The sequence below is a fragment of the Sander vitreus genome, chromosome 6, assembly GCF_031162955.1.
Source record: "Sander vitreus isolate 19-12246 chromosome 6, sanVit1, whole genome shotgun sequence".
Taxonomy (NCBI): domain Eukaryota; kingdom Metazoa; phylum Chordata; class Actinopteri; order Perciformes; family Percidae; genus Sander; species Sander vitreus.
The window spans coordinates 8,108,795-8,136,438 of NC_135860.1; the positions used below are offsets into that span (position 1 = coordinate 8,108,795).

The 27,644-nt window shown below is 39.5% G+C and overlaps 1 protein-coding gene and 1 long non-coding RNA gene across 2 annotated transcripts; both read left to right on the top strand.

Annotated features, from left to right (window-relative positions):
• Positions 1-231: 231 nt before the first annotated feature.
• On the top strand, positions 232-27,177 carry LOC144518933 (cell adhesion molecule CEACAM5-like). The gene is made up of 11 exons (XM_078251815.1): positions 232-290; positions 1,183-1,253; positions 1,365-1,697; positions 1,858-2,169; positions 18,832-19,164; positions 19,325-19,636; positions 23,167-23,430; positions 24,814-25,122; positions 25,374-25,452; positions 26,325-26,424; positions 26,527-27,177. The coding sequence occupies exons 1-11, from the start codon at positions 283-285 to the stop codon at positions 26,950-26,952; spliced, it is 2,547 nt and encodes an 848-aa protein (XP_078107941.1). The 5' UTR covers positions 232-282; the 3' UTR covers positions 26,953-27,177.
• LOC144519310 (uncharacterized) lies at positions 3,590-7,596 on the top strand. The gene is made up of 3 exons (XR_013502100.1): positions 3,590-3,676; positions 4,320-4,422; positions 4,973-7,596. It is a non-coding gene; the product is annotated as an uncharacterized LOC144519310 (long non-coding RNA).
• Positions 27,178-27,644: the final 467 nt, after the last annotated feature.

Consider the following 27,644-nt stretch of genomic DNA (forward strand, 5'->3'; position numbering starts at 1 on the left):
TATTTTCTGACTTTTAACAGCATTGCCTAGAATTTTGACTTCTATTGACCACCAGGTTTTTTTTTAATAACTTAAAAAAGACTATTGTTAGAATACACATTTTGACATAATCATATTAGGTAAATATGGTGGTAAATATGCTGCAAATATCACTCACTTATCTACACTTGAGCAACTTCCTCATTTTTTAAATAATTCAACACAAGCTCTGAAAATGCAACCTCACTTCGAAGGAACTTGACTTCAACATGACATCTTTTCTCTAACTGCAAAACAGACCTGATGAAAATGTAAGTCATTACAACTTCTATAAAAACAGATCAATTAATCAAAAAATTTAGATTAAAATACTGAGATTAAGTTCATTCACTGGGCTTTATCTTGGTCATGTCTGCAAATTTGGAAAGAAAAGCAAAAACAGATTCACAGATGGTCATTGAGAGACGAGCATTGTGTTTTCTGACATTCTGGCTTAACAGGCTGCAATTAGTTAATTAAAATTAATTTCAGAATAAAACAGCAGTACAGAAAATGTTTCACTGTTTTAGCATTTCACTTCCTGTTTTTCCTTTATATCATGATTTCATCTTCTGCCTTCTGTTAATGAAAGTGGCAGTTAAGAAATGTGTCCACATCTATTTGTTTTTGCCTATCAGTTAAATGTGTCTTCCCCATTTTAAAGAGAACTATGTTTATCTCTATAGTACAGGAGGGTCACACAGAAACACCCATACTGACCTTTGAATTAATGATCAATGTTTTATTTTAAAGTCTGTCAAATCTGTTAAATTACTTCTTATTAATTTAATTATTACATTTTGATTTTACAAGTCATTGTAATTATATAGTCACATATTACTCTTTTTCCTTATTGTAATAAATAGCTGCACTGTGTCATCCGGCCTTAAAGAGCTGCTAACAGATTCTAAAAAATCCATACATTTTAAAATCAGATGTGATTTAGTTGAACATTTTAGTGATTTACTTAAATACTGTTGTTGCTTTTCCACCATGATGAAGATTAAAACAATATAAAGGTACAACAAAAAAGTAATCAACCTGAGAACTTTTGACACAAGCCTTTACATAAACCCTGCTTTAAGATCCTGTTATTTTAGGGATGAAATTTAGCAAACATGTGAACTGTTCCATCTGTAATCTCCAGACTGTTTTAAACTTTAGTTTCTGCCTTCCCGGACAAACAAAGATGGCTGGAGCTCTGAATTTCCTTCTCGTTGCCTGTCTGCTGCAAGGTGAGTTGGGGTTCATTTATATATGGACCAATAAAAAAAACAAAAAAAACTTAAGACAGTAAACAATCTACTGTAAACTATCTTCTTCAAGATTTGTATCTTGTGTTTCAGGTGCCCTGTGTGAAAAGTTTGAGGCATTTATTCCAAAGAACATCAAGGTTCTGAGTGGATCCTGTGTGACCATCCCCTGCTCCTTTGACATAAAGGCTGAACATGAATCAAACTTGGATAACACATGTAAAGCAGTGTGGAGAAATTATCAAAACACTGTTGTGTTTGACAGCAGAAGAAATGGAGTTCTGATAGGAGACTTAAAAAAAAAAGACTGCACCACAACCCTGAACAACATGAAACCTGATTACAGCAATACATATTTCTTCAGAGTGGAATGTGACAATAAACTGAAGAATGATTTTCATCAAACATTGTATATTTCAGTCAACGGTAGGTTTTAAAGGCCATATACGTACACTTTGGTCATTTCCCTATTAGAGAACTGCTTTGACCTTGTTTTGTATTCATTGCATGTGGCAAATAGTATTTTTAAAAACTGAGAGAAATGAGAGTTTATTTAGTGACTGGTTGGTATGTACCTTCCCACCAGCTGATCCTCCCAGTCCGACTCTGACTCCGTCCACACTGAAGGTGAAGGAGGGAGACTCAGTGAGTTTGTCGTGCTCTGCTCCAGCTCCCTGTCTGTCTCATCCTCCAACTCTGACATGGACCCCCGGCCTGGGTGGCAGTCAGGAGACACTGCAGGACAATCAGGACCAAACTAAAGTCAAGATCTCTAACGTTACCTTCACTGCTTCTCACCTCCATCACAAGAAGAACATCTCCTGTACTGCTGTCTACAGCAAACAAGATGGCAGCACTGAGTCATCTGTTAGCCCAAGTTTAACAGCTGATATTTCATGTAAGTTAATTTATCCTCTGATGAAATTCATACATTATGAACATTTGTCATTTGTAAAATGTAGAGACTTATATGGAAATGACAAAAAAAAAGCCATGGGACAAAAATACACTTACAAACACAAACATTGCACATTTTAGGATAAAACCACATCTATACTAACTGTGGATTAAAAAGGCTTTGAACAAATGTAAAAACAAAACATTGATAAGAATTTGAATATAGTCTCCTTTTCACCACCACTTCCATTAAATGTTTGTTTGCTTATAGCAAGACATATTGTTTGTATTATTGCAAAGTTTAACCTTCCTTGACCCAACTTGACTTCATTCTTAAATGTACTGTCCATTCTTTACAGTTGCTCCCCAGATCCTGCCCTCATCTGATTGCAGCAAAGCTGCAGCCCAGCTCAACTGTTCCTGTGAGACTTTGGGAAGCCCTTCTCCCACTTTACAGTGGTATTTGGATGGGTTACCCGTCAATCACTCAGACAGATTTGTCATCAGCTACGAGCCTCTGAATGACAGGAGCATCATTACTGTGAATCAACCACAAGAGAGGGATCTTGCCACCTTGCTCTGCCGCAGCTCCAACTCTCTGGGATCTGCTACTCTGCGGTTTTATGTCTACAGCCTTAAGCCTCAAACATCTGCGGAACAGTCAAGGTCTGTCTGAATACAAGTTTGATTGATTAGTTGAAAACTATAAGGATTATTCAAAATTCTGATGAACTTGATTTGGAGTCCAAAGCCATATTCTCTATACATGTGCAAAGTTTATATCTGTATTTAGTGTTTTGGTTTTGCATAGGCTACTGTAGAGGAGAGGCATGTAAGCGGAATGTCCGTTAATCACACTCTTGGTTTCAGCTTCTATGATTAACATCCATCATGTCTGGGATGGATCTGTCAAACTTTGAAACAGAAAAAAGTATTTATTATAAAAAAAACATTTAACATTTACAACACAATCACAGTCTTTCTGTTTCAACCTATTACTCCTGAGACTAAATATTGGTGAATTTTAAAAAGAAAAAAATGCTAAACAAATATTATAAATAAATCATTTATCCCTTTCGTTGGATTTTAAATTGTATTTCTCTTCTATTTTTATTTTATATCCTACCAATACATAGCCTGACAAGCCAGACCCACATCAAGATGTTGGGTCTGGGAACTCACCATAAGCCCGCCCACCGACTCTATACACAATGTGATTGGCCCGGCCAGAGTTTGGTTTTTCCAGCTCGCAAGCCAACGGAGAGTTGCTAGACCCCCTGGCTGCAAATTACATTTGCTGCCGCTAGTGTGCGTCTAGATTTCTAGGCTAACCAATGCATGATGTTATACCTCAACCTTTCAAGCTCCACGTTTGTCTAAGTACTTAATACATAATCTTCTGTTCTCTCTCGAACAGAATGTTCAGGTCGAGTTAAGTGGCCATTCTTCATCGTCACAGTTAGTGTTCTAACAGCAGCACTAATGTGTGCTCTACTGTTTGCTATCAGGTAGGTAACAGCTTGGGACAGCGTGAATGTTCAGACTACCAAGCAAGGTTATTGTTGTTCATTTAACTCATATAACTAGTATAAAAACTGACTCTATGTAATGTTTTCTAGCTTTCACCGCTCTCTGAGTGGACTAACTCCTGTCCAGAACCAATGTTTAACAGCGTTAATTTGTTGTGATTGCACAAAATGATAAATGTATTTCATGAAAAAGAACTTAAAATATTAATGTAAAATGTGAAAACAATTATATAAAATCACCATGGCCAACAAATCCACTAACAATATAAAACAGTGACAAGGATGTTTTTCCAAGACGATTTCCCCGACAATTAGATTTTTTTTTTTTTAAATGATTCTGCCTCTGTAGAGCTAGTCTCGTGTTGCTTTGATGATCTAAATATTTATAGATAATGATCAGCAGCTGTATTTTATCATTGCTAACTATAAATGTACCTAATCAATTATCACCACCTTTGTAGCTAATTTTATAATTCAAGATATTCCAGAAGTATTAAAACTGTGTCTGACTGATCACACTTCTTCATTCTGTCAACTAAAATATGAGCAGGCTGACAACCAAAATTGAAATGAAAATGCCTACTGTAGGTGGGATGGAGTGTCTTACTGTCCTATCTTGTAGGGCTCAGTGGACTGGCTGCCATAACCCATCAAAGAGCCCGTGTCCAGGTGACACCAGCACAGCTGTGATGAGTCGAGGCTTGAGTAGTGAAACGGAAAATAAGGTACAGTAATAAATTAGACAGGGATAGTCTAGTCTCACTTTGCCAGACCTTCCTCCACAGTGCTGCGAAGGAGGGTCTGGCTAGTCCCCAAAGCATTCTGGGATGGGATAAAAACGTGTTCTGGTTTATTGGCAATTTCTTTCAACCAATCACAATCTTCATGGGCGGTGCTAAGCACCGGGAAAAGCCACAGTGCCGCTGCAAAATAGTCTCAGGAAGGAACTTGTTTTGGTGGAACATGTACGTTCAAATGTTGTTTTACTCGTGCAACAGAAAACTCAGATTGGACAGATAGTCTAGCTAGCTGTCTGGATTTACCCTGCAGAGATCTGAGGAGAAGTTAACATAGACCTCATAAATCGACTGGAGTTTAAAATTCCAACACAAACAAAAAGGAAATGAACGACATTTGGCTGAAAAGAGTGAAATGTGGCGGAATTTCCGACAGCAACGGCGCAATCCCGGAAGTGGAACGCCGTGGATATAGACTAGGGATAGTCTAACAGAATACTGTATCAGTACTACTGAGCTTTTTTTATTTTTATTTCAGGTATCTACCATAACAGAGGAGGATATCTATGTCAACACCAATATGATGAGAATGTCAAATATGCCATTTACTCATCGAGGACATCAACAGGTTGCCGGTACAAGCTCAGAGAATAAGAATGAAGAAGGCAGTGATGTAATTTACTCCAGTGTGATTTGGAAGAGCAAGAAGAAGAAGAAGCGAGAAGGCTCTGGGGGCATGAACCCATTTGGTAGCTCCTACCTCAAGGAGGAGAGGTGCAAAGAGGGAGACACATGCAGAAATTATGTGAGCGATGCACTGGAGATGGGGTGTCAGTATAACAAGGTTGGGACTGGAAAAGATGCAAAGAAGGCGCTGTATAGTGAATATGCCCAGGTTCATTTTAGAGATGCCTAATATGTTTAATTTCTAAGATACTTGTTGTGGTGGTGGTGGTGGCGTTGTTGGTAATGATTATGCATTGGATTACATTATATCATCGTGTTTTGTCCCTCACATGTAAATACATGAAGAGGTCATATATGTAAACACTGCAAACTAATTAGCACCTCTCTGACTATCCCAGAAAAACAATATAAGGACTACAATCAATTTGAATAATATAGTAAATCATCAGTGTCAATGTTTTCCCCCTATATATAATGACACTTAATGACAGTCCTATTCTTCCTTTGTTTGTATTAACATTCACGTTCTCATTAGACATTATCACAACATTCATGTTGACAACCCCCAGGATAGAGGGACCAAAGTACTGTGTTGTATTTTTGAGAACTATGGACTGACTCAGCATGTGACCACACACAACAAGGGGCACACTCTGGCCTTGATTATCTCGAAGGGTTTGAACATTTCCAAGGTTGTGGTGACTGATGCTGCTCTCTCTGATCATTCCTGTGTTTCCTTTAATGGCACTATCTCTGTGCACAAAAGTGTCCAAACAAAGTTAATAAGAAAACTGTATATCACTGACAACACCAGTGAAACATTCATTCAGCTTTTCTCGTCCACACCCACCCTCTCAGGGGTCTCAGTCACTGAGCTTGTAGACAATTTCAATTGTAAAATTACAAATGTTATTGATGCCATTGCTCCCATTAAGGTAAAAACTGTCTCTGATAAGAAAAGATCTCCATGGAGAAATGCCATACTGGTAAGAACAGAAAAAAAGAGTGTCGAAAAGCAGAACGCAGGTGGCAAAAAACTAATCTCCAGGTCCACTACAACACCTATAAAGAGAGACTTTGCATTTATAATTTGGAACTGAGGAATGCAAGGCGGTCCTTCTTCTCGGACATTATTGCCAAAAACAATAACTCATGTGCTTTGTTTGCTACTGTCGATAGGTTAACAAACCCTCCAGTACCAGTAGCATCTGAACTTTTATCCACCGAGGCCTGCAATGATTTTGCCACCTTCTTCAAAGACAAAATTCTGAAAATTAAACAAACAATCAGTGCTTCCATATCGAGTATAGGGTATGTGTTGTCACAGTGTCCAGGCAAAACAAATTCCAATATGACCCAATTTCATATGATTAACCGTAAAAACCTGGAGGACATTATACAACATCTGAAAACCTCCTCCTGCTGCCTTGATATTCTACCAACGGGCCTTTTCAAAAATGTTTCGAATTGTTTGGCTACTGATCTCCTACAGATTGTAAACACGTCTCTTCTCTCAGGTATCTTCCCACAGGCCCTGAAAACTGCAGTCATTAAGCCACTCTTAAAAAAGAACAATCTAGACACGTCACTAATGAGCAACTATAGGCCGATATCAAACCTTCCATTTTTAAGTAAAATCATTGAAAAAACAGTTTCTCAACAACTAAACCTTTTCTTGTCACTAAACTGTTTTGATGCCTTCCAGTCGGGTTTTCGACCACACCACAGCACTGAGACAGCTCTTGTTAAAGTCTTATTATTCCGGTGACATTCTTTTGCAGAAACTGGCATATCTCTGATTATTTCTCTGATGCAGGCATGACAATAGTTGACAGAAGAGACAGACGTTGGGCTGGTCAAAAAGTTAGTCGAAGTAACTAACTAATTTAGGCAGAAGGCCTAAAAAGAAAAAAAAATAGTCTATAAACACTGAGCGAGTTCTTGACTATTTAGAGACAGACTGCAGAAGAAATAAAATAGTTTAAGAACACGTTCTTGGCTATTAAAAGATTTTTGTCTGCAGGGCTGTACTGGGTTTTGCAAGGTTTGCCAAAGAAAAGAACTAAGCTTTGCAGTGACGACCACATCGAAAATGATAAGAGTATACTAAAGGAAAAGCTTCTGTAAATATGGGGAATGAAACCTCAGAGCCATGCGAAGCATCTGGACCAATAGTGGGTGAGATGGTTAGAAAATATGGACCGGATTACATGAGATGTCTGTCATATTGGTCAAAAAGCTTTGGCTTTCCAAAAAATGGATCACTGAGTCCTGGAAAGTTATTTTATTTTATCTGTTTTTATATATTTAACTGTTTTAACTGCTCTTCAATGTTTAATTTCTATACTGCACTGTAACTTCTTTTTTTTTTTCGGATTTTATCTGTTTTTAATTTTTTAATCTGTTTTCTTGTAAAGCACTTTGAATTGCCCTGTTGCTGAAATGTGCTATACAAATAAAGCTGCCTTGCCTTGACTTGCCTATAAATGTAGAGTGCAAAGTAATAGTGCAAATGTAGTGTGCAAAATGCATATTGGAATGATAAAGTATGTAATGTGTAGGTGAATGGCCAAAGTGGGGATGACCCCACTTATCAGCAGTTCAGGAGAGTGCTGGCAGTGGGAAAGAAGCTGTTCTCGTGTCTGGTTGTTTTTGTGTGCAGGGATCTGTAGCGCCTGCCAGAGGGGAGGAGGCAGGAGGATGGCAGCAGTGTAGAAGATGGCCAATAGCTCTTGTGGTAGGCCATGCTTGCGCAGTTGACGTACATCCTCTGCTGAGCCTTTTTAAGGATGTTAGACTCCCACTTCAGGTGGGAAATGATGGAGCCCAGAAACTTGAATTAATCCACCTTTGACACTGGGCCGTTAGGATATTGTGAGGGGGGAGCACTGTGGGGTCCTCCACGTCTGCTGCAGTCAGCGTGGGGAAGTTTTTCTGGGAGGCCGCTAGATTAGCAAGTAGAAGCAAAGTTACAAGTCAAATTAAAACCTCTTATCAGCCAAGCTAAGCAGAATACTGATGTGAACAATAAAATAACACCTGCCTGTTATAACTCTGCAGATTGTCAGGTCTTTCTGCCCTGCAGGCTTTACGGTTTTACAACGTCACTTGTTGCCACTTGCCATAGCATGTGACGGATGGCAGTACCTCTGGTCGAACCTCCATGTCGAACAAAGTGGAGAGCTTGTACAATATAATTTTGTAAGATAAGTCAGTTCAGTTATAACGATATTTGAATGTATGCAATTATATAGTGTTATCTTAGGTCAGGGTAGGGCCACTTAATTACCATTTTGTTCCTCCTCTCCTGTTGACCGAGATTCCTGTCTAACTCCTGCAGCTCAGTGACTGTCGAGCAGGGCGACAGCAACACGTCTTCGACTGGAGCAGAGGGAGGTGACTGGAGCTCCTTAAGAGCATGAGCAGCTCATGCTGTGCCATGCGGGTAATGGATGTCCTCATGGCTATGGAATAATGAATGGTTTTAGTTGTTATACATTATATACTTTCATATGTGAACAACTTAAGTGAGTCTTCTTGCCTCTCTGTGTGATGAGTCACCTCCCTCTGTGTGATGAGTTCTGCTGTTTACAACAACAAAAAAGTTAAGTTACTCTCAAGTTCCTTGTCATGAAATTGTATTTAATTGGAAATGGAAAATTCAAAGCCACTGTACCTTCAACTGGGTCCCAAGATGAAGTGACAGGCAGAGCTTGCGTTACAATAGACCCATCCAGCTCTGGGCGCCCGGCTGGTTTCCTGTGTGGTGTTGACTCATCTAAATAGAAAGTAGATATGAATATTGGTCAGTTCATTTATGGTAGGTTTCTTGCACATGCCATTGCAAAAGATGAACCTATGCTGTTACATTAGACAATCGCTAAAAAAAAGAAAAAAAAGAAAAAACAAAACACTTACATGCAGGTGGTGGAGGCAGTAACATCTGCTAACCTGAAAAAGGGCAGGAAGGGACAAATGCTAACTTGTTTCCTGCGTTAGCATATGGGCTAGCAGTCTTGAGCGGAGAAAAGTCTTTACTGTTGACCGCCGACAATGTCTTTCTTGGTATCTTCGTTCTACCTTGCGTTATACATGGATTTCTCGGCAACGTCATCACTGCTTGCGCACGCAACCGGGGGGCAGAAAGAAGACGTGTTTCGTGTAGCTAGTAGCTAGTAGTAGTAGTAGTAGTAGTAGTAGCAGCATAGCGTAAGTCAAAATGCAAAGGAGTTGTTGCGTGGTTAATTGTACAAATAGAGCCAGTGATGGGTGCCTGATGTTTAACATACCTAGGGGGAAGGTTTTTTGCCAAAAACCGGCGGAGGTTATGGCTTTAAGCCATAAGAAGCGCAGATTGGGGTCATATGCAAGAGTCAGGATCCCATTGTATCAATCAGAAAAGTTGCAGCTTGTTCAGTTGTTCAGCTAAGTGATATCTACCTGTCAGGGCTGTAGTACTCGAGTCCGGACCATAGACAGTTAAAGGTCTCGAGACAAGTTTAGACTGCTAGCTAAAGCTATGCCGATGTTTTGCTAACGTTAGCGCAACAACGTTAGCCTAGCCTGCTAGGTAAATATTACGACTGCCTTCGGAGTTTCTTATATCTGCGTCCACATTGTCAACATAAGACCTGTGGCATTAGTGCTCCTTTTGTACCATAATTTTATTGAATGAAATATTAAGCTTTGCTCCTACGAGATGCGTGGGTTTTTATTATGTTACACACAAAGCTAACTGGCTATAGTTAGCCTGTACGTATGCTAGCGGACATTAGCTAACGTTGCCGAGACAGCGGCAGTAGAGTTTCGGCGAGCTAACCACAACAGTGTTGTCGCCCTCTCACCCACAATCAACCTCTGCTGCTAAAAAAAACTGTCAATCTGCAGTGATGTTATTTTGACACACATATCGTACCTTTTCCCGGAAATCCTGGCCATTATTTTAAGGCATAAACCAACCATAGGAGTACACTCAGGGGTAACCCTGCTGCTAACATTGGCTATTACATTAGCCTAAAATAATAATTATAGCCATACATATATATCACAGTAACACTGCAAAATTAAAGACAGACAAACAGATCCAACTAAAATCATTATATACATATATATATACAAACAAAAAGGAAAGCTTCAATACTTAAGGTTGTTGCAGTAGCGGACCAGCTCACCAATCTGGCTTTCTGCCCCTGGTATGCGCACGCACCCTGTAATGTTTGTAAACAGGAAACCCGTGTATAACACCGTCGGTGAGGTGTAGTCAGCATATGTTTTAGTCAATGGCAGTATTTCAGTTCGAATTTGGCACCAAACGAACGGATCTTTTGTCTGCCCTGTTCGCCAGGTGTGTATACCGGTGTTGTATACGGAAGTCAGGACAGGACTTGAATCGGTCACCTGAAAGCAGAGGCACTGTCTTCCCCCTACTGGCCTGGGGGTGTAACGGTTGGATTTGTACACTGAACTGAGCTGAAATGTGAAATGAAAGAAGTGATTTTTCTTAGTTGTGAAAATCGTTCTATTGATAGATTCTTGTTTTAAGCATTTTCACATAATACAGTTAAAAAAACGAAATCAAGCACAAAAGTATTGTTTTTAACAAAATTGTTATCAGCCTAAAAATAAATATATTCTCTTGCTATGTTGTTTATCTTACTTAGATTTTATAAGACCAATCATTTTTGAGTGAATCTAAATCAAGTGACTGCAAACCTTTTATATGCTACTTCAAAAACTTAAATGGAGCTGGTATAAATAAACATTTTCAAAACCGCACTCAGAACAACCAAAAACAACCAAAAACAACCAAACGGGAACGTTGTGTGGAGGTACAGTGCAACCACAGGAGAACGTTTCAATTGGTTGGTTCCCTTAACGTTTAGGTAACGTTATAACCATGAGGGAACGTTCCCTAAACGTTAGTTTTTGGTCTGGTTCGAACTAACCTTTAGGAAACTAACGTTCCCCAACGTTCCCTAAATGTTCTGTGTTAGTGGGGTTTGCCTTCAACAGAGCGAACAGTAATAACCTAATATACCATCATTACTGAGATCAAACTACATTCTCGGTTATGTTTGCACTTAATAACGCATTCAATAAACAGAAACATAACTCTTGCAGCGCACAGAACAGATGCGTAATATTAGCTCACACATAAAATAGCAATAATATATATATATAATAACCCTCGTGAATTAGCCTACTGTTGCTAACGTACATTCATAAATCCTGTATAACATCGTCCCGTACCTACAGGACATCAGACTTACTTATTGATGCACGCACACAGTAGTGTCCACAAACTTAGTCCAATGAGGGGAGAAAGGAAAGTGTGATAGCGTTCCACGTTAACGTTTTTTTCTCTCTCGCTCGAGACTGCTGTGTCCAACGTTACTAGCAGGTAGAGCGAGTAGAGCAGATAGAGGGGGGAAAAGTAGCTTCCACTTAAGGGGCCCATATTGCGCCCTGCGCAGCACAGCGCAAAGCCCGACGCAAGTGTCTTTGCTAGTTAAGACCGACGCAGTTCCCATCCAGCGCCCGCGACTAGGATTAGTGTGTGTTTGACAGGGTGGGGAGCGTGGCATCACGATGATGGCTGGCCGACATCACGATGGATGATGATATCGTCCTTCGGCAGAACCCTATTTTTAACAAATGTGTAACTCTTAGTGGGAATAAAATCCAAGTTGCTTTAAATCATATAATTCCTTTTAGGCATCCCATGCCTGGGACATTTACATTAGTTGTAAGTTATCATTTCTTATTAAAGTGCCCATATTGTGAAAAAAACACTTTTTCTGGGATTTGGGGTGTTATTTTGTGTCTCTGGTGCTTCCACACGCATACAAACTTTGAAAAAAATCCATCCATGCTGTTTTGAGTGAGATACGGTTTCTGAATGTGTCCTGCCTTCAGTCTCTGGGTGAGCTGTTCAAAATCGGCATGGCTTGTGACGTCACAAGCCGAAACAAGCTAACCGCAACCGTTAGCTCGTAGCGTTAGCATGCTAACGCTAATGCTAACGCTAGCATGCTCCTCGTTCTCAATAGCAAAGCACTGCTACAACACACACAAGTTCACCATAATCTACAAAAGAACTACTTACATGTGCGCCCTCATTTAGAAGCCTCCCAGCTAATCCTGCCTTGTAACTGACCGAAGTTGTAGAAACAGCCTTTCTTTTACTGTCTATGGAGCTAGCTAGCTGACATGATGTACATCTGAGCTACTGCGCATGTGCGAGTGCAATCAAAGATAGTACAGAAGAAGAAGAAGAAAAGAGGTCTCACTCTGTAGCTAAAACAGAGACCAGGTGAAAAGAGGATCTGCAGCAGTGAGAGAGAGCTGTATAGTACAACAAAAATATGGTGTTTTTTGAAAATTAAACCATGTAAACCTATTCTGGTACAACCTTAAAATACAATTATGAACCTGAAAATGAGCGTAATATGGGCGCTTTAAACATTATCCCTAAATGTCAATTTTCAAGTCCCTGCAGGGTTTTTAGGCAATTCTCCTTGACATTACCTTGCAAATCATATATAGTATCTTTTTAAATGTGTTATATGTGTAAATAAAGGAAGGAAGAAATAAACAAACAAGGACTTCTTAGATTAGATTAGATTAGATTAGATAATACTTTATTCATCCCACAATGGGGAAATTCACTTGTCTTACATTTCTTATTCTGAGTAACCTCCCCTGACACTTCTTTAAGGGGTTACTGCCACAACAGAGAGGAACGGAAAACACTGTCAACTGGCTCAGGAAATAGGCCTAAACAGCTGTCAGAAGACACAGACATTACAGGAAAATAAACTTCTGATAAGTTACAACAAATGAACACACTGCCATCTAATGTCAGTTAATGGTTATGTCTTCCATTATCAGCATTGTTGGAAATAACCTCACAGAGGTGGGAAAAGGAGGGATAGGGAGCTGGAGCTAATACAACCAGGTGTATGGATTACTGCCAACTTTGAGGATGGAGTTTACCTCGACTACACAGAAAGGATCCATGCTGACTGGGAGCAGATTAGTCTATATCCTTGACATTCCACTTCCAGGATTGCTCCGGTGCCGCAGGAAATTCCGCCAGATGCATGTATTTTCCGTTTCCTTCCGCTTTCTTTGTGTTGGAATTTTAAATTCGGTGGATTTATGAGGACTATTGTTGATTGCTCCTCAGATCTCTGCAGGGTAAATCCAGAGAGCTAGCTAGACTATCTGTCCAATCTGAGTTTTCTTTCGCACAACTATTTGACAGCGGCTCTGTACAGAATTTAGCGCCGCCCATGATGATTGTGATTGGTTTAAAGAAATGCCATTAAACCAGAGCATGTTTTCCTCCCATCCCTGAATGCTATGTGGAGTAGCCAGACCCTCCTTCAGCGCGCTTTGGAGGAGGGTCTGTGTAATATCCTTGATCATGGAAAGGAAAGACGGACAGTTTGGATGGAGGTTATCTGGATTTAATGAACACTGGGTTGGGCATTACATGAGCTTGGCGGTCTCTCGAAAATACCACAACTGCAGAGAAGCCTTGAACCACACACCACCCCCATTCCCCAGATGAACACCTACTGCCACCTAGGGACACACTCCAGTATGACATATACAACACCTCCCATATAGTACAGTCTGGCATAGCAAGACTAGGAGCAGATAGACCGAATAAAGAATGCAGACGCCCTACTTTAAAAACAATCCGCCAATATACGCCTATGAATTAGAATAACTGCAGGTTAAGGTTAAACTTCTTGCATAAACACACATACACACAAAATGGTCTTTTTGGGTAACTAAAACCAACCAGCTGAGTATTTTCAATCTAATTCTTTTCCCTCTTATGTTGCTACCATTAACTCAGCTAGTAATGTTGCCTGATTCATTTGATCCAATAAAAATGAAATTCAAATCTAACTTAATTTTTTGGTCTTAATTAATAATAAGCTAATCTGTTGAACATAGGCTGTAATCACAACTCTTTCTAATTAAAACAATTACCTATTAAAGTGACAATAAGATGTCATTGATCAAAATGTTTTTCCCTTTTCTTAAAACAATCCTATTATTTATTGTCAATACCTGGTCAGTGGACATCGATTATTACCTTTCCCAAGGAGTTTATGCTTTTGTTTTGTCCATGCCTTTGTAATGAGTTATTAGACACTATACTATTTATATTTAACAGTAACACATTTCTTACACTAATGTATACAGTATGTGTGTCAATAACCTGTGTCGGGAGGGGGTTATGGAGCTGTCGATCGCTTTGGAGCACAACATCACTGTGGAGGAACTCTATCTGGACAGCACTGGCATCACAGAGCGAGGAACAGAAAACATCGTCAGCTGCCTCAGCAAAAACACCTCTCTGAGGACACTGACGTAAGACTAAAACACATCAACTTCTGCTCAATGTTCTCAATGTGATAATGTATGGAAACACTGCCATCTAGTGTGAGTTGTTGGCTTGTTACAATAAAAAATAATAACTCTTACCTGGTTATGTTTTCCTCCATCAGCATTGTTGGGAATGACATCGGAGAGGTGGGGAGGAGGAGGCTGAGGGAGCTGGAGCAATGTCGACCGGGACTCCGGATTATTGCAAACTTTGTGGATGACCTCGGATTACTCCAGGCGTACCTGGACTGGGTGGAGGAGATCTGGGCAGACAGATATGGAGGAACGGAAAACACTGTCAACTGGCAAAGAAAATGAACACCTGTCAGAAGACACAGACATTACAGGAAAATTAGTCTCGCATTGCCAGACTTTCTCCACAGCGCTGTGGAGGAAGGTCTTTAAACCAATCACAGTTGTCATGGGCGACTGTGGAAGGAACTTGTTTTGGTGGAACATGAGTACGTTTAAAGGTTGTTTTAGTCGTGGAACAGAAAACTCAGATTGGACAGATAGTCTAGCTAGCTGTCTGGATTTACATTGCAGAGATGTGAGGAGCAGTTAACCATAGTCCTCATAAATCCACCGGAGTTTAGAATGCCAACACAAAGGAAGCCCAAGGCAACGGATATCCGGCCTAAATGAGTGAAATCCAGCGGAATTTCTGTCAGCAACAGAGCAATCCCGAAAGTGGAACGTCGTAGATATAGACTACGAATAACCTAGTATCTCCAAGTGGAAGGTAACATCCGGTGAAATCCGGTTGAATATTTGGCGGCAAGTGGAACGTCGTGGATATAGACTACAGGAAAAAAAAACTCCTGATCAGTACAACAAATGAACACACTGTGATCTAGTGTTAGTTAATGGTTATTTCTTCCTTTATCAGCATTGTTGGAAATAACCGCAGAGAGGTGGGAAAAGGAGGGATAGGGAACTGGAGCTAATACAACCAGGTGTATGGATTACTGCCAACTTTGAGGATGGACTTCAAGTTTACCTCGACTACACAGAGAAGATCCATGATCCATATAGTTTTCACACTATGGTTATGGCACACATAGTGTTTTCATAAACACACTGAAGTTGGAAGAATGACTTCCCAACTTGTGAAATGGAAGCATCTAAAGACCACGTGAATACACCATGGGCCTTGGTGAAGGTCTGCGCTCTCTGAGTGCCATTCTAGTTTATCATCATTTACTGTACATGAAAATAAATGCCATGCATCATTTTTGTCTTGTGTGTATATGAACAAAAACAAACATGGAGTCAACAAACCAAAAACCAGAAATGTACACATAAAATAGGGCCACCACTATAAGCATCTACATCAACATCAAGTGAAAGCTGAAGTCCCCTGTCCTGCCATCTCAAATCTCAACAAAACAACATGGCAGCTCTGATTCATCTGCTATCTCGAGTTATATGCAAGTCCATTTGCTGATTTGTAAAAACATGTGACATATTGACACAACCCTGACGATAAAGGTCCTCTCACCTTAACAAAGTAGTCATTTTATTCAAAAACAACAATCTTTCCCTTAACCTAATCTTAACGATAATGTTGACATAGAACAAACTGATATTTTGATGACGAGTGATTTGTGGTTTAGGAAAGCAGATGAGTGATGTGTTCCTGCTGATGGTGGCATACCATACATGGAGGGAACATATATGTCAACAACACTGCAAATGACTGCTAGATTTACCACTGAACTGAAGAATTTATAATTGAATAAAAAAAAAAAAGTTTGCTAAGCTATGGTTGGGCAATCATTGTTTGACGGATGGTTAAATAGATGCTGTGTTGTTGTGACAGTGTATTCATTAAAGGTGCTCTAAGTGATGTGACGTGTTTTTTAGGCGTTCACATACAGCAAACATCTCCTCACTATCCATTAGCTGCCTGTCCCCTGAACACACTGTAAAAAAAAAAAAACACAGTCTCTGTAGACAGCCCAGGCTCCACAAATGGCAACAAAAACAAACTGTGCCAACCTGCACCACAAAACATAACAAACAGTGTTCCAGCCAATAACTGACAAGAAGGATATGGGAATGTGGGGGTTGGGGGGTTAGTGCGCGGAACGATGGGATGAGGAGGAGGGAGGGGCGAGCTAGCCTCGTTTTGTTTGACAATACTTTGAACGTCAACAAGAAGTGACGCTTAGAGCACCTTTAATTTGCTCACATATTTTGAGTCATCTGTTACCACAAGTTTAACTTTTTTTGGCATACCTTCATACCAACTACCCTGAGGGTCCTGTCTAGCGCAAACCTTGTTTTGTCTGAAAGGCCTAGAGTATAAGATGTATAATGGCACGGGTAACCCTGGATTGCATTATGGTTTTGGGGTGTATTTTGTATTTCAAATGTACAATCTATACATGGGGGAAACAAATATATCAGCAACACTGCAAACGACTGATTAAACAATTATCATTGAACTGAGTGAACTCTTCTCTGATAAACATTGAGGTTTATACATAGAGCTTTTGAATTGGACGGAATTCTATATTGTATGTGAGCATATTACTGTGTCTGCCCCATTTGTGACAATTACAATAATTGACAGTCCTGTATTATCTTTTACTTTGCGTAACTAAAGTTGTCATGGATGCCCCTTTAACTTACATGGTTAAATGTGCTATTTCCATACTTATTGCATTATTTAGTTTGTAGCAATTTGCAAATTTGTCTAAAACCATTTCTGATAAAAAAGTAAGATTTTCATTTTCACACGCATGTGCACTTAGTGACTTCCCCATTTTCAAGTCTTGCAGGCTGTCTTGCAGCACAACTTTTAAGGAACTTCTTCTCACTTCTCTACACATCTTTCATCTCACTACTCCAAAGACCTGAAAAAAATGTAAGTCATATCCAATCATCAAAAGTGATTTTAAATATATTACTAAATTCTAAAACAAAACATTAAGTCAGTCACTTGACATTAGATCGATTAACAATTTTAAACAATTTATTTTTCTTCAAAAACTTTTAAGATGTCATTCGATCGTTGTTTTGGACATTGTTATGGTTGAATATATTAGTTGCCAAAAACAATATATATATGTATATCGTTGTAAATACATAGAAAATAAATAAATAAAAGACTGTATCTTTGTTACTTTTGCATTTAGCTTCCTGTTTTTCCATTTCATCATAATGTCATCTCCTATGTCTTGTTTAAAAAAGCAGCTTGTTGTGTGAATGACAAACTGAATGTCATGTGTGAGGCAATCATTTGTTTTTCTCTCACAGTGAGTAGAAACACTGGACCAGTATTACCCTTTTGTTGAAAATATCCATCACCAACATTTATCTCTATAAATGATAAATAGGTGTGCTGTGTCACCCTGCCCCCAGGAGATACTGACACAACTAAAATAATTTCATTTAGTTGACATTCAGTTGAGGTTTAGAGCATTTTCACATTTGGTCCGTTTCAGCCCTCCAAAAGAACTCAGACCTAATTGTTAGCATTTTTTGCACATCTGTATGTGAACCCTCCAAAGGGACTCAGACCCCTCTAAAAATGAGCCACACTCAAGACCTTTACCAATTTATTTCTATCAGAGCTGAAGTGGACCACAAAGACAACTGAGTCCTTTTTCTGTTGATCCACTTTTTGGTCCACTTTAAGAGGACTGAGTTTGGTTGGTTTAAAGAGGACTACATATGAAAACACCCTTTGAATCTTAGATTCTTGTATGGGCTTCTTTGGAACCATTTCCATTTCAATAAAGCTCAAACAAGAAACATATGGTTGCAAAACATTTCTCCATTTGCAACCTCTACAAATATTGCTGCCTCCAAATAAACCCTACTCTAAACATCAGAATGAATTACAGATGAAATGCAGTAAACATGTTTCATGTTTAATCTCCAGAGTTTCTGCCTCTCCTGACACACAGAGATGGCTGCAGCTCTGACTCTTCTTCTCATTGGCTCTCTGCTGCAAGGTGAGTTAAAGTCCATCCACATTTGGATCAATGACTAAAAATGATTAAAAACTGTAACAGTACACAATGTTAGTCAAGCATTCACACCACAGTCCAAACGTATCTGTAATGCATGCTGCAGCAAATAAAGGACACAGTGAGCTACAAAAATGTTCTGCTGACTTTTTTTTTACAACTTTAATTTGATGGGTGCCACGTGTAATTTGAATGTAACAAAGTTGTCATTTCGGATTATTCTAAGAATAAGGTATAGTACATTTGAGTTAGAATACCAAACAATCAAATTCCAATATTGTTAAGTAGTATTCACTTATATAAAGATTTGTATCTTGTGTTTCAGGTGCCCTGTGTGAAAAGTTTGAGGCATTTATTCCAAAGAACATCAAGGCTCTGAGTGGATCCTGTGTGACCATCCCCTGCTCCTTTGACATAAAGGCTGAACATGAATCAAACTTGGATAACACATGTAAAGCAGTGTGGATAAATGATCAAAACACTGTTGTATTTGACAGCACAAGAAATGGAGTTCTGATAGGAGACTTAAAAAAAAAAGACTGCACCACAACCCTGAACAACATGAAACCTGATTACAGCAATACATATTTCTTCAGAGTGGAATGCAATATCCTGAAATATAGTTTTGCTGAACAAAAATTGTATATTTCAGTCAACGGTAGGTTTTAAAGGCCATATACGTACACTTTGGTCATTTCCCTATTAGAGAACTGCTTTGACCTTGTTTTGTATTCATTGCATGTGGCAAATAGTATTTTTTAAAACTGAGAGAAATGAGAGTTTATTTAGTGACTGGTTGGTATGTACCTTCCCACCAGCTGATCCTCCCAGTCCGACTCTGACTCCGTCCACACTGAAGGTGAAGGAGGGAGACTCAGTGAGTTTGTCGTGCTCTGCTCCAGCTCCCTGTCTGTCTCATCCTCCAACTCTGACATGGACCCCCGGCCTGGGTGGCAGTCAGGAGACACTGCAGGACAATCAGGACCAAACTAAAGTCAAGATCTCTAACGTTACCTTCACTGCTTCTCACCTCCATCACAAGAAGAACATCTCCTGTACTGCTGTCTACAGCAAACAAGATGGCAGCACTGAGTCATCTGTTAGCCCAAGTTTAACAGCTGATATTTCATGTAAGTTAATTTATCCTCTGATGAAATTCATTCATTATGAACATTATAATTTAATTGATCTTGCCTGTTTTAGTTTTCTTGACTTTTAAAGATTATTTTTTGGGCATTTTAGACCTTTAATAGACAGGACAGCTGAAGACATTAAAGGGGAGAGAGAGGGGGAATGACATGGAGCAAAGGGCCGCAAGTCGGAGTCTAACCCGCGGCCGCTGCGTCAAGGAGTAAACCTCCACATATGGGTGCCCGCTGTACCAACTGAGCTATCTAGGCACCCTTATCAGAAATTTTTAAACAATTAATTATCAAGAGTTGTAGATTCCTGTGCTCAAATTTTTAGAATTTGCTGCTTTTTTCCTCTTTTTTACCACTAGTACAGAACTAGTTTTATCGACTTGCTTTTGGGTCTGAACTTTCCACAAAGCTTGCGCAGAGATCAACTGTGCGTCTGGGTTATAGGTTGCCAGGTTGAGGTGACAAACAGGTTGAAAATTGTATATGGTGTGTGGATTGTGTGAATAGGATGCGTTTCATACAAGATCTGGCAACTGGTCAACATTAGACAAACATATTGGTCCGATTATTTATAAAGGAGTTTGGGCCATGCAAATTATGGGAGTTTCCCGGGAGAAATACCAAGCCGGGAGGGGTCTGGGAGATAGGGCTAAAAAACGGGAGAAACCCTGGAAAAACGGGAGTGTTGGTAGGTATGGTTTAGTGGCTTGACGGTTAACGGTGAAGAAGGGGATTTGATTCGTGGGGGTATTTTGGTGACGGTAATGTTATTAGTGTTGTAAGTTAGCAGTAGACTTAACTAACCTGACCCAGGGTGAGTCTGATGAAAACTGCTGTGTCTGCCCGGTTCAGCTCTGAGATTTTCTCACATTGCACAGCGCTATGAAGGAATAATCTCCAAGATTACGTTATGTTCTGTCAGCTCACAGCAATTTAATACAATAGCAGGAAAAGAGTCAAAGGCTGTAACACCCCCCACCCCCCGCTGTTGTAAAGCGTTGTCTGTAGCTGGTTGTGCTTTGCATGTGTGGGATTCTGAAACGTCCTTAAATTCAGGAATTGTTGTTTGTTTATTCAAAGTCAAAGACAGTCCAAAGTAGTGCTACTTTGCACATTGTTGTGGGTCTGAGGTGTATTTTACATTTTTGCTGCCAAAGCTCTGCTGCTTTCTTCGACCCTCTCTGTGTCTGGTCCTGTGCTGAGCTCAGTCAGTGTGCAGTGTGAGAGGGGGAGCGGCCAGCGGCTAGAGCGGCAAAAACAAATGCATTCCAAACAACGTCAAACTTGGCGCCGCACTTACTCGTGCCCGTAGCAAGAAACCTGTCAAGTTTGAATAGATAGCTAGAAGATATGCGCATAACACACAGACACATAGACAGACAGACAGACAGACAGACAGACAGACGTTCATGCAATTTATAGATAGATTATAGATTGAATGTCTTTGGGTTTTGGACTGTTGGTCAGACAGCAGCTTATTGAATATGTCGTCTCAGCCTCTGGCAAACAGTGATGAGACTTTTTCACAATGTTCCAACATTTTCCAGACTAAATAGATTGATCGTAAAAGTAATCGAAAGATTAATTGATGATGTAAATAATCATTAGTTGCAGTTCTAGTTTAAATGACTGTTCCACTATTGACGTCTGATGTATAATCAGTATTTAAATGCTATAAGTGAACTAGGTCATCCTGTCTGACTGATTTGTTCAAATCTAAAATGTGCTGATTATCTTGCTTTATTATTTATTTCTCCAAGAACTCTAAACTCTAAAATGGCAACAGCTCTCATAAATGTACCTGATTAGGACAACATTTCCCTCTGAAATATACAGGAGAATATGTAGCTCAAAATAGCACGTTCATGCAGCACTTTTGTAAAGTAATTATTAAGAATCACTGTCAAGATTGAAGACAGAGGACGCTTTTAAAGTGCCAAAACTTTTGTAAACCATTAGTGAGTTATGGCCAATTTATTATTTAAGTTCTATTAATTTTACTGTTTTTCACATTATTTAAATTAGCCAAAAATTCAATCGCACTTACGGCCTGAGGGGCGTTTTCTTTCCGAAATCGCATTTTTGATTATTAATTGTAGCGCCACCATGTGACAGATTGGGCTCATATTTCTTGAGAACCGAATGCACATCATTTCCAGTCATTGGGCCAAGTTTCGTGTGTCTAGCTCATTCCAGCTCACAGGAATTTGAGCCACGGCGTAAGACAACAAATAATACAAAACACGGAGAAAAACAATGGGGTTAAAACCCGCTTCGGGGTCTGAACCCTAACTAAGTGAAAATACCCTCAAACAAACTAAACAGCTCTCTCTCTCTCTCTCTCTCTCTCTCTCTCTCTCTCTCTCTCTCTCTCTCAACTCAGCCTCCCCTAAAATATTGAAAATATCATTACAATTACATCAGTTAATGCTGACATTACTATTTATACATATATGTGCACCCACAACAAAAAACCGGCCTTCAGCGTGTTTGTAGAACGTACCGGGGAGAGCCGCATCTACACAGGGTTTAGCAAGTAGTATGTAAGGGGGAAATTCTGAGTAGGGAGGTTGGTCAGGGTGGTGGATGAGGGTCAAACACAGGACTTTCACCCAGGAGACCGGGGTTTGTGTCCCGCGTGTGTCTTTAACCGTCCCGTTATTCCCACGTGTCACAGAAGCGTAAACCCACCCACAACCTTTTCCTAAACCCAACCGTCCCGTTCTTCCTGCGAGTCACGGAAACGTAAGCCCACCCACAACCTTTTCCTAAACTCAACCGTCCTGTTCTTCTCGCGAGTCATGGAAACGTAAGCCAACCCACAAGATTTTCCTTAACCTAATTGCGTCAAAATGGACGGCAATAGTCCCGACCAAGCGCGTTTAGTTAAAGCGTGCTATATGACGCTAAAGGAGACTTTTAGCGTCAATAATAATGACAAAGACACCTGACCAAGCGTCCATATTTTACGAGATGGGAGTGAGAATATGTTGAAGAACCATAGAAAAATACCATGAACCCATAAACCAAACAGGCCTATGTCAAATGATATAGTAGCAAATAAACTAAAACATTACACTGAAATTAAGGATTAAGAAGACACAAAACATTAGTTTTGGGAACATAGACTAGTGAAAAGGTAGAAAGGCAGCCTTTTCACAACCACCTTTGGTTAAGTGTTATATTAGATTTTACATCCTATGGTTTCCACACCTCTTTTATGTGTTTGCATTTCAATTGGCAAAATAATTGGTATTGGCTTTGACCAAAACAGTTTGCAAAAGGGAGAACTGTGTTCCCTCTCTCTTTCTCTCTCAATTGATACTGCACCAAGCATTGTCTTGTGCTGAGCAATCAAAGTGGAAGGATCACTCTTACAAATAAATCATGGAATGCTTTTTACAAAAAAGTGTCAGCAGCACTCTAATTTAACTGACATAACCTGCCTCATTTCAATACAAATATCAGGTTACGTTATATCTATAAGTAAAACAGATGATTTATTTGTAATTTTTCAGATTCCCCCAAACACATCACAGTGTCAGTCAATCCCTCTGGTCCAGTACCAGAGGGCAGGAATGTGTCTCTAACATGCATCAGTAATGCCAACCCAGCAGTAAGGAACTACACCTGGTACAGAGCTGATGGAGGCCAGGAGACTTTCTTTGGGACTGGAGCTGTTTTAAACATTAAAGTAGCTAAAGAAGACAGTTCTTTTTTCTGCAAGGCTGAAAATGATATTGGAGTTGGACGATCCAACAGCATACAGATAGATGTTCAATGTAAGTATTACATTTCAAAATTAGTATGTTACTTAAAGCAGGCATATTTCAGTAGATTGATTTAAAAATTCTACTATTTATTTATTAATCTATATACTATTTTTAGTTTTTCTTAAATTGATCTAAATAGATCTGCTTATTTATTACTAATTAAGACATTATTGATCAATCTCCAAAAATGTAGCGACGTTCATTGCACTGTAAACCTTTGATGTAAATTTACAGCTAACATCTCACAGTATCTGTTTTAATGTTATACAGGATCACTGTAAATGGCAATGCATTCTGGGAGAAAATAATAATAGTACAGCACTATGTGCAAGTGTTACAAATTACAGGTATTTACTGTTAATACAAATGCATCTTGGGAAAATAAAGGAAAAGGCGGGAATTACACTGCAGCCAGTATATTGCTGTAAATTCAAATAAAAAAGTAAGAAACTGTCTATTTACAGTAAAATACCTTACAATTTTAAATCAGTATGCTTACTGTAAACAAACACTAGTTTACTGGCGAAGCTGCTGCCAGTATATTAGTGTAAATTTATGGTGAAAATGTTTACAGTGTGGAGATACTAGGTTATTCGTAGTCTATATCTACGAATAACCTAGTTTCTCATATATCTACGACGACCACTTTCGGGATTGCTCTGTTGCTGACAGAAATTTTTGAAAAAGATTTCATTCATTTAGGCCGGATATCCGTTGCCTTGGGCTTCCTTTGTGTTGGCATTTTAAACTCCGGTCGATTTCTGAGGACTATGGTTAACTGCTCCTCAGATCTCTGCAAGGTAAATCCAGACAGCTAGCTAGACTATCTGTCCAATCTGAGTTTTCTGTTGTACAAAAGGTACAACACATACTCATACGCCGCTGTTCACTTAGCACCACCCAAGACGATTGTGATTGGTTAAAAGAAATGTCAATAAACCAGAGCACGTTTTTCTCCTATCCCGGAATGCTGTGTGGACTCGTCAGACCCTCCTCCGCAGCGCTATGGACGAAGGTCTGGCAATGTGATACTAGGTTATTCGCACATATGCTCCTAAATACATTTTACAGTTCACACACATCTATTTTAGTCGCAAATGCGAGTAAAATGCCTGCACTATAGAGCCCTGTCATAGACAAATAAATAAATATGATACATGTTAACTTAGATAAAAACTAACCTGTGGTAACAGAAATGTAATGGACTTGGAGGAAATAAATGCATACAAAATGCATTTCACTTTGCATCATGATTGTCTAAACTCACAACTTTTCTACAATTATTTTATATCCGTACATCTTGTCATTCATTTTTTAATGGATTAATTATTGTAAATGTGACTATACTTGTCTCTAAACTTCTAAGGTCTGTTTTCTCTACATGCATTACAGTTGCTCCACAGATCCTGCCCTCATCTACCTGCAGCAAAGCTGCAGCCCAGCTGAATTGTTCCTGCATGACAGTGGGAAATCCTTCTGCCACTTTACAGTGGTATTTGGATGGGTTACCTGTCAATCACTCTGACAAGTTCGTAATAAGCAATAACACTTTGAATGACAAAAACCTGATAAGCATCATCACTGTGAATCAACCCCAGGATTGGAATCGTTCCACCTTGCTTTGCCGCAGCTCCAACTCTCTGGGATCTGCCAGTCAACAATTTTGTGTCAACAGCACTAAGCCTCAAACATCCACACAAGGTCTGTCTTATGTGTACTGATTGCAAATTGCATTGGTTAGCTGGAAGGATTATTTAAAATGTTGGTGAAATTGATGAATTTGACGGACTCCAAATATTTTTTGCATACTGTAGTGGAGACCAGATATGGTTGGAATATCTGTTCTCCACTACAGTATCTGAGTTCCTTATACAGTATCCTTTTACCAGAAGAATTATCTCTTGTCTGAATTACTTCTTTATCCTAATCTTCCCTTGTACTGTACATTTCAGACCGACTGATGTTGCCAGTCTTCATCACCACAGTTGTCGCTCTACTATTACTCGTATGTTCTCTGCTGTGTGTTATCAGGTACGGTAACAGCTCCAGACGCCAATATGTAACACATAGCCTACTGTAACAATTGTGTTTTTTATTAACTTGTACTCCTTTTTTAACTCTGTGAGTGTATATAGTGGCACTATGCAGCGTTTATTTGGGTCTTCATCCATCAGAACAAATTTAACACTAACTTCTGTAGTAGACCACGTCCTAAGGTCCAAAAGCAACAAGTTGCTGTCATCAAATTGCCACTGCAACATTAACTTTATTATTTAACACTGATCATTTGTTGTGTACAGACAAAATAATGCACTATGAGATGAACTTTACCTTAGCTAAATTCACTGTCCACTGCAGGTGGGTATATAAGGTAGGTATATAATAGGACTCATGTCAATCACTTTGCAACCCTATATGTATAAGAGATGTCCTTATCCCTGTTTGTAGTTTTAACATGTGACTACCGCTCCTCTTTGCAGATGCAGTTTGTCTGTGTTTGCCATATGTTGTTCTGATTTTCAAGACTATTCTTTGCTAAGATATATAGAGATTTCTTATAGTTAAATAAATGTAAAAAAAGAAATCCACATGTAACATGAACACATGATTCCACTGAAAGCTCTGCCAGTAATTGTATTTCACTTCAAATATTAAAATGCTGATTGCCAGACATATTTTTTTTTTTTTGCTGCTAACTGATAATCAACCTAATATGATTTACCTTTGTAGCAGTGTTTAGTTACAGCAGAGTTTCACTCAATTCTCATTTCATTTTAGCTAAGCTACTCCTGTTGGTTTACTGTCTGTGTGTCAACTGTTCATCATGTTGATTAATACATGAGAAAACAAAGAGATGAATCAAATATACACATGTAATTTAAATGCTCCATTGTATTTTCCAGGGCTCAGAAGACTCAGCATAACCTTCAGAAGAGTCAGTGCACAGGTGACACCAGCACCGTTAATATGAGCCAACTTCTAACAAGTGGAGAGGGAAATGAGGTACTTTGACTTAGAGCCATGCAGTTTTCTACTGTACTGTATGTAATTAAACTGGATTAGCACAGTATCTGTACCACTGATGTTTTCTATTTAACTGTATAGGTACCCAACACAACAGAAGAGGACATTTACGTCAACACTAACGCACTGAGACAGGCCGATGTCCCCACCCCTGCAACTATCTCTGTGCCAAATAGCGCCAACTTGCCAAACTCTGGACCAAACAATGCACAGGGAGACAGTAGAAGCTTGAAGAAGCAGAATGAGGAAGGCAACAACGTGATTTACTCTAGTGTGAATTGGGAGATCAGGAGCAAGAAGAAGGGAGAATACGATGTGGACACGCACCAGCCTGGTAGCGCCTATCTGGAGGAGGAGAGGTGCATGGTGGGAGACATGTGCAGAGATTTTGTGGACAACGCACTATATATGGGAAGCCTGTATGACAATGTGAAGCCTAGAAATGTGGAGAAGGAAAGTGAATATGCCCAGGTTAAATATAAAAACAGAGGTGTGATGCACAAATAGATCACAGCCCTACATTGCTGTGCCAGTTATGTAATTTGTAATCTTTAGAACGTCTTGCTCTATACACGGGTTTCCTATTTACAAACATTACAGGGTGCGTGCACATACCAAGGGCAGAAAGCCAGATTGGTGAGCTGGTCCGCTACTGCAAAGACCTTAAGTACTGAAGCTTTCCTTATTGTTTGTATATAACTGCTGACTCAATAAAACATGATTTTAGTTGGATCTGTTTGTCTTTAATTTTGCAGTGTTACTGTGATATATATGTATGGCTATAATTATCATTTTAGGCTAATATAATAGCCAATGTTAGCAGCAGGGTTAGCTACCCCTGAGTGTACCCCTATGGTTGGTTTATGCCTTAAAATAATGGCCAGGATTTCCGGGAAAAGGTACGATATGTGTGGCTCCATTTCAAAACATCACCGCAGGTTGACTCTTTTTAGCAGCAGAGGTTGATTGTGGGCGAGAGGGCGACAACACTGTTGTGGTTAGCTCGCTGAACGCCCTAGAGCACTAACGCCACAGGTCTTATGTTGACAACGTGGACGCAGATATAAGAAACTCCGAAGGCAGTCGTAATATTTATTTTATAGCAGGCTAGGCCAACGCTGTTGCGCTAACGTTAGCAAAACATCGGCGTAGCTTTAGCTAGCAGTCTAAACTTGTCTTGAGTCCAGACCTGTTATGTG

What these genes read in the sequence shown, in the direction of transcription:
- LOC144518933 (XM_078251815.1), top strand. An exon ending in CATACAGATAGATGTTCAAT is followed by an intron (nt 23,431 to 24,813) that starts GTAAGTATTACA and finishes CATGCATTACAG; the next exon opens with TTGCTCCACAGATCCTGCCC. An exon ending in CAAGTGGAGAGGGAAATGAG is followed by an intron (nt 26,425 to 26,526) that starts GTACTTTGACTT and finishes TTAACTGTATAG; the next exon opens with GTACCCAACACAACAGAAGA.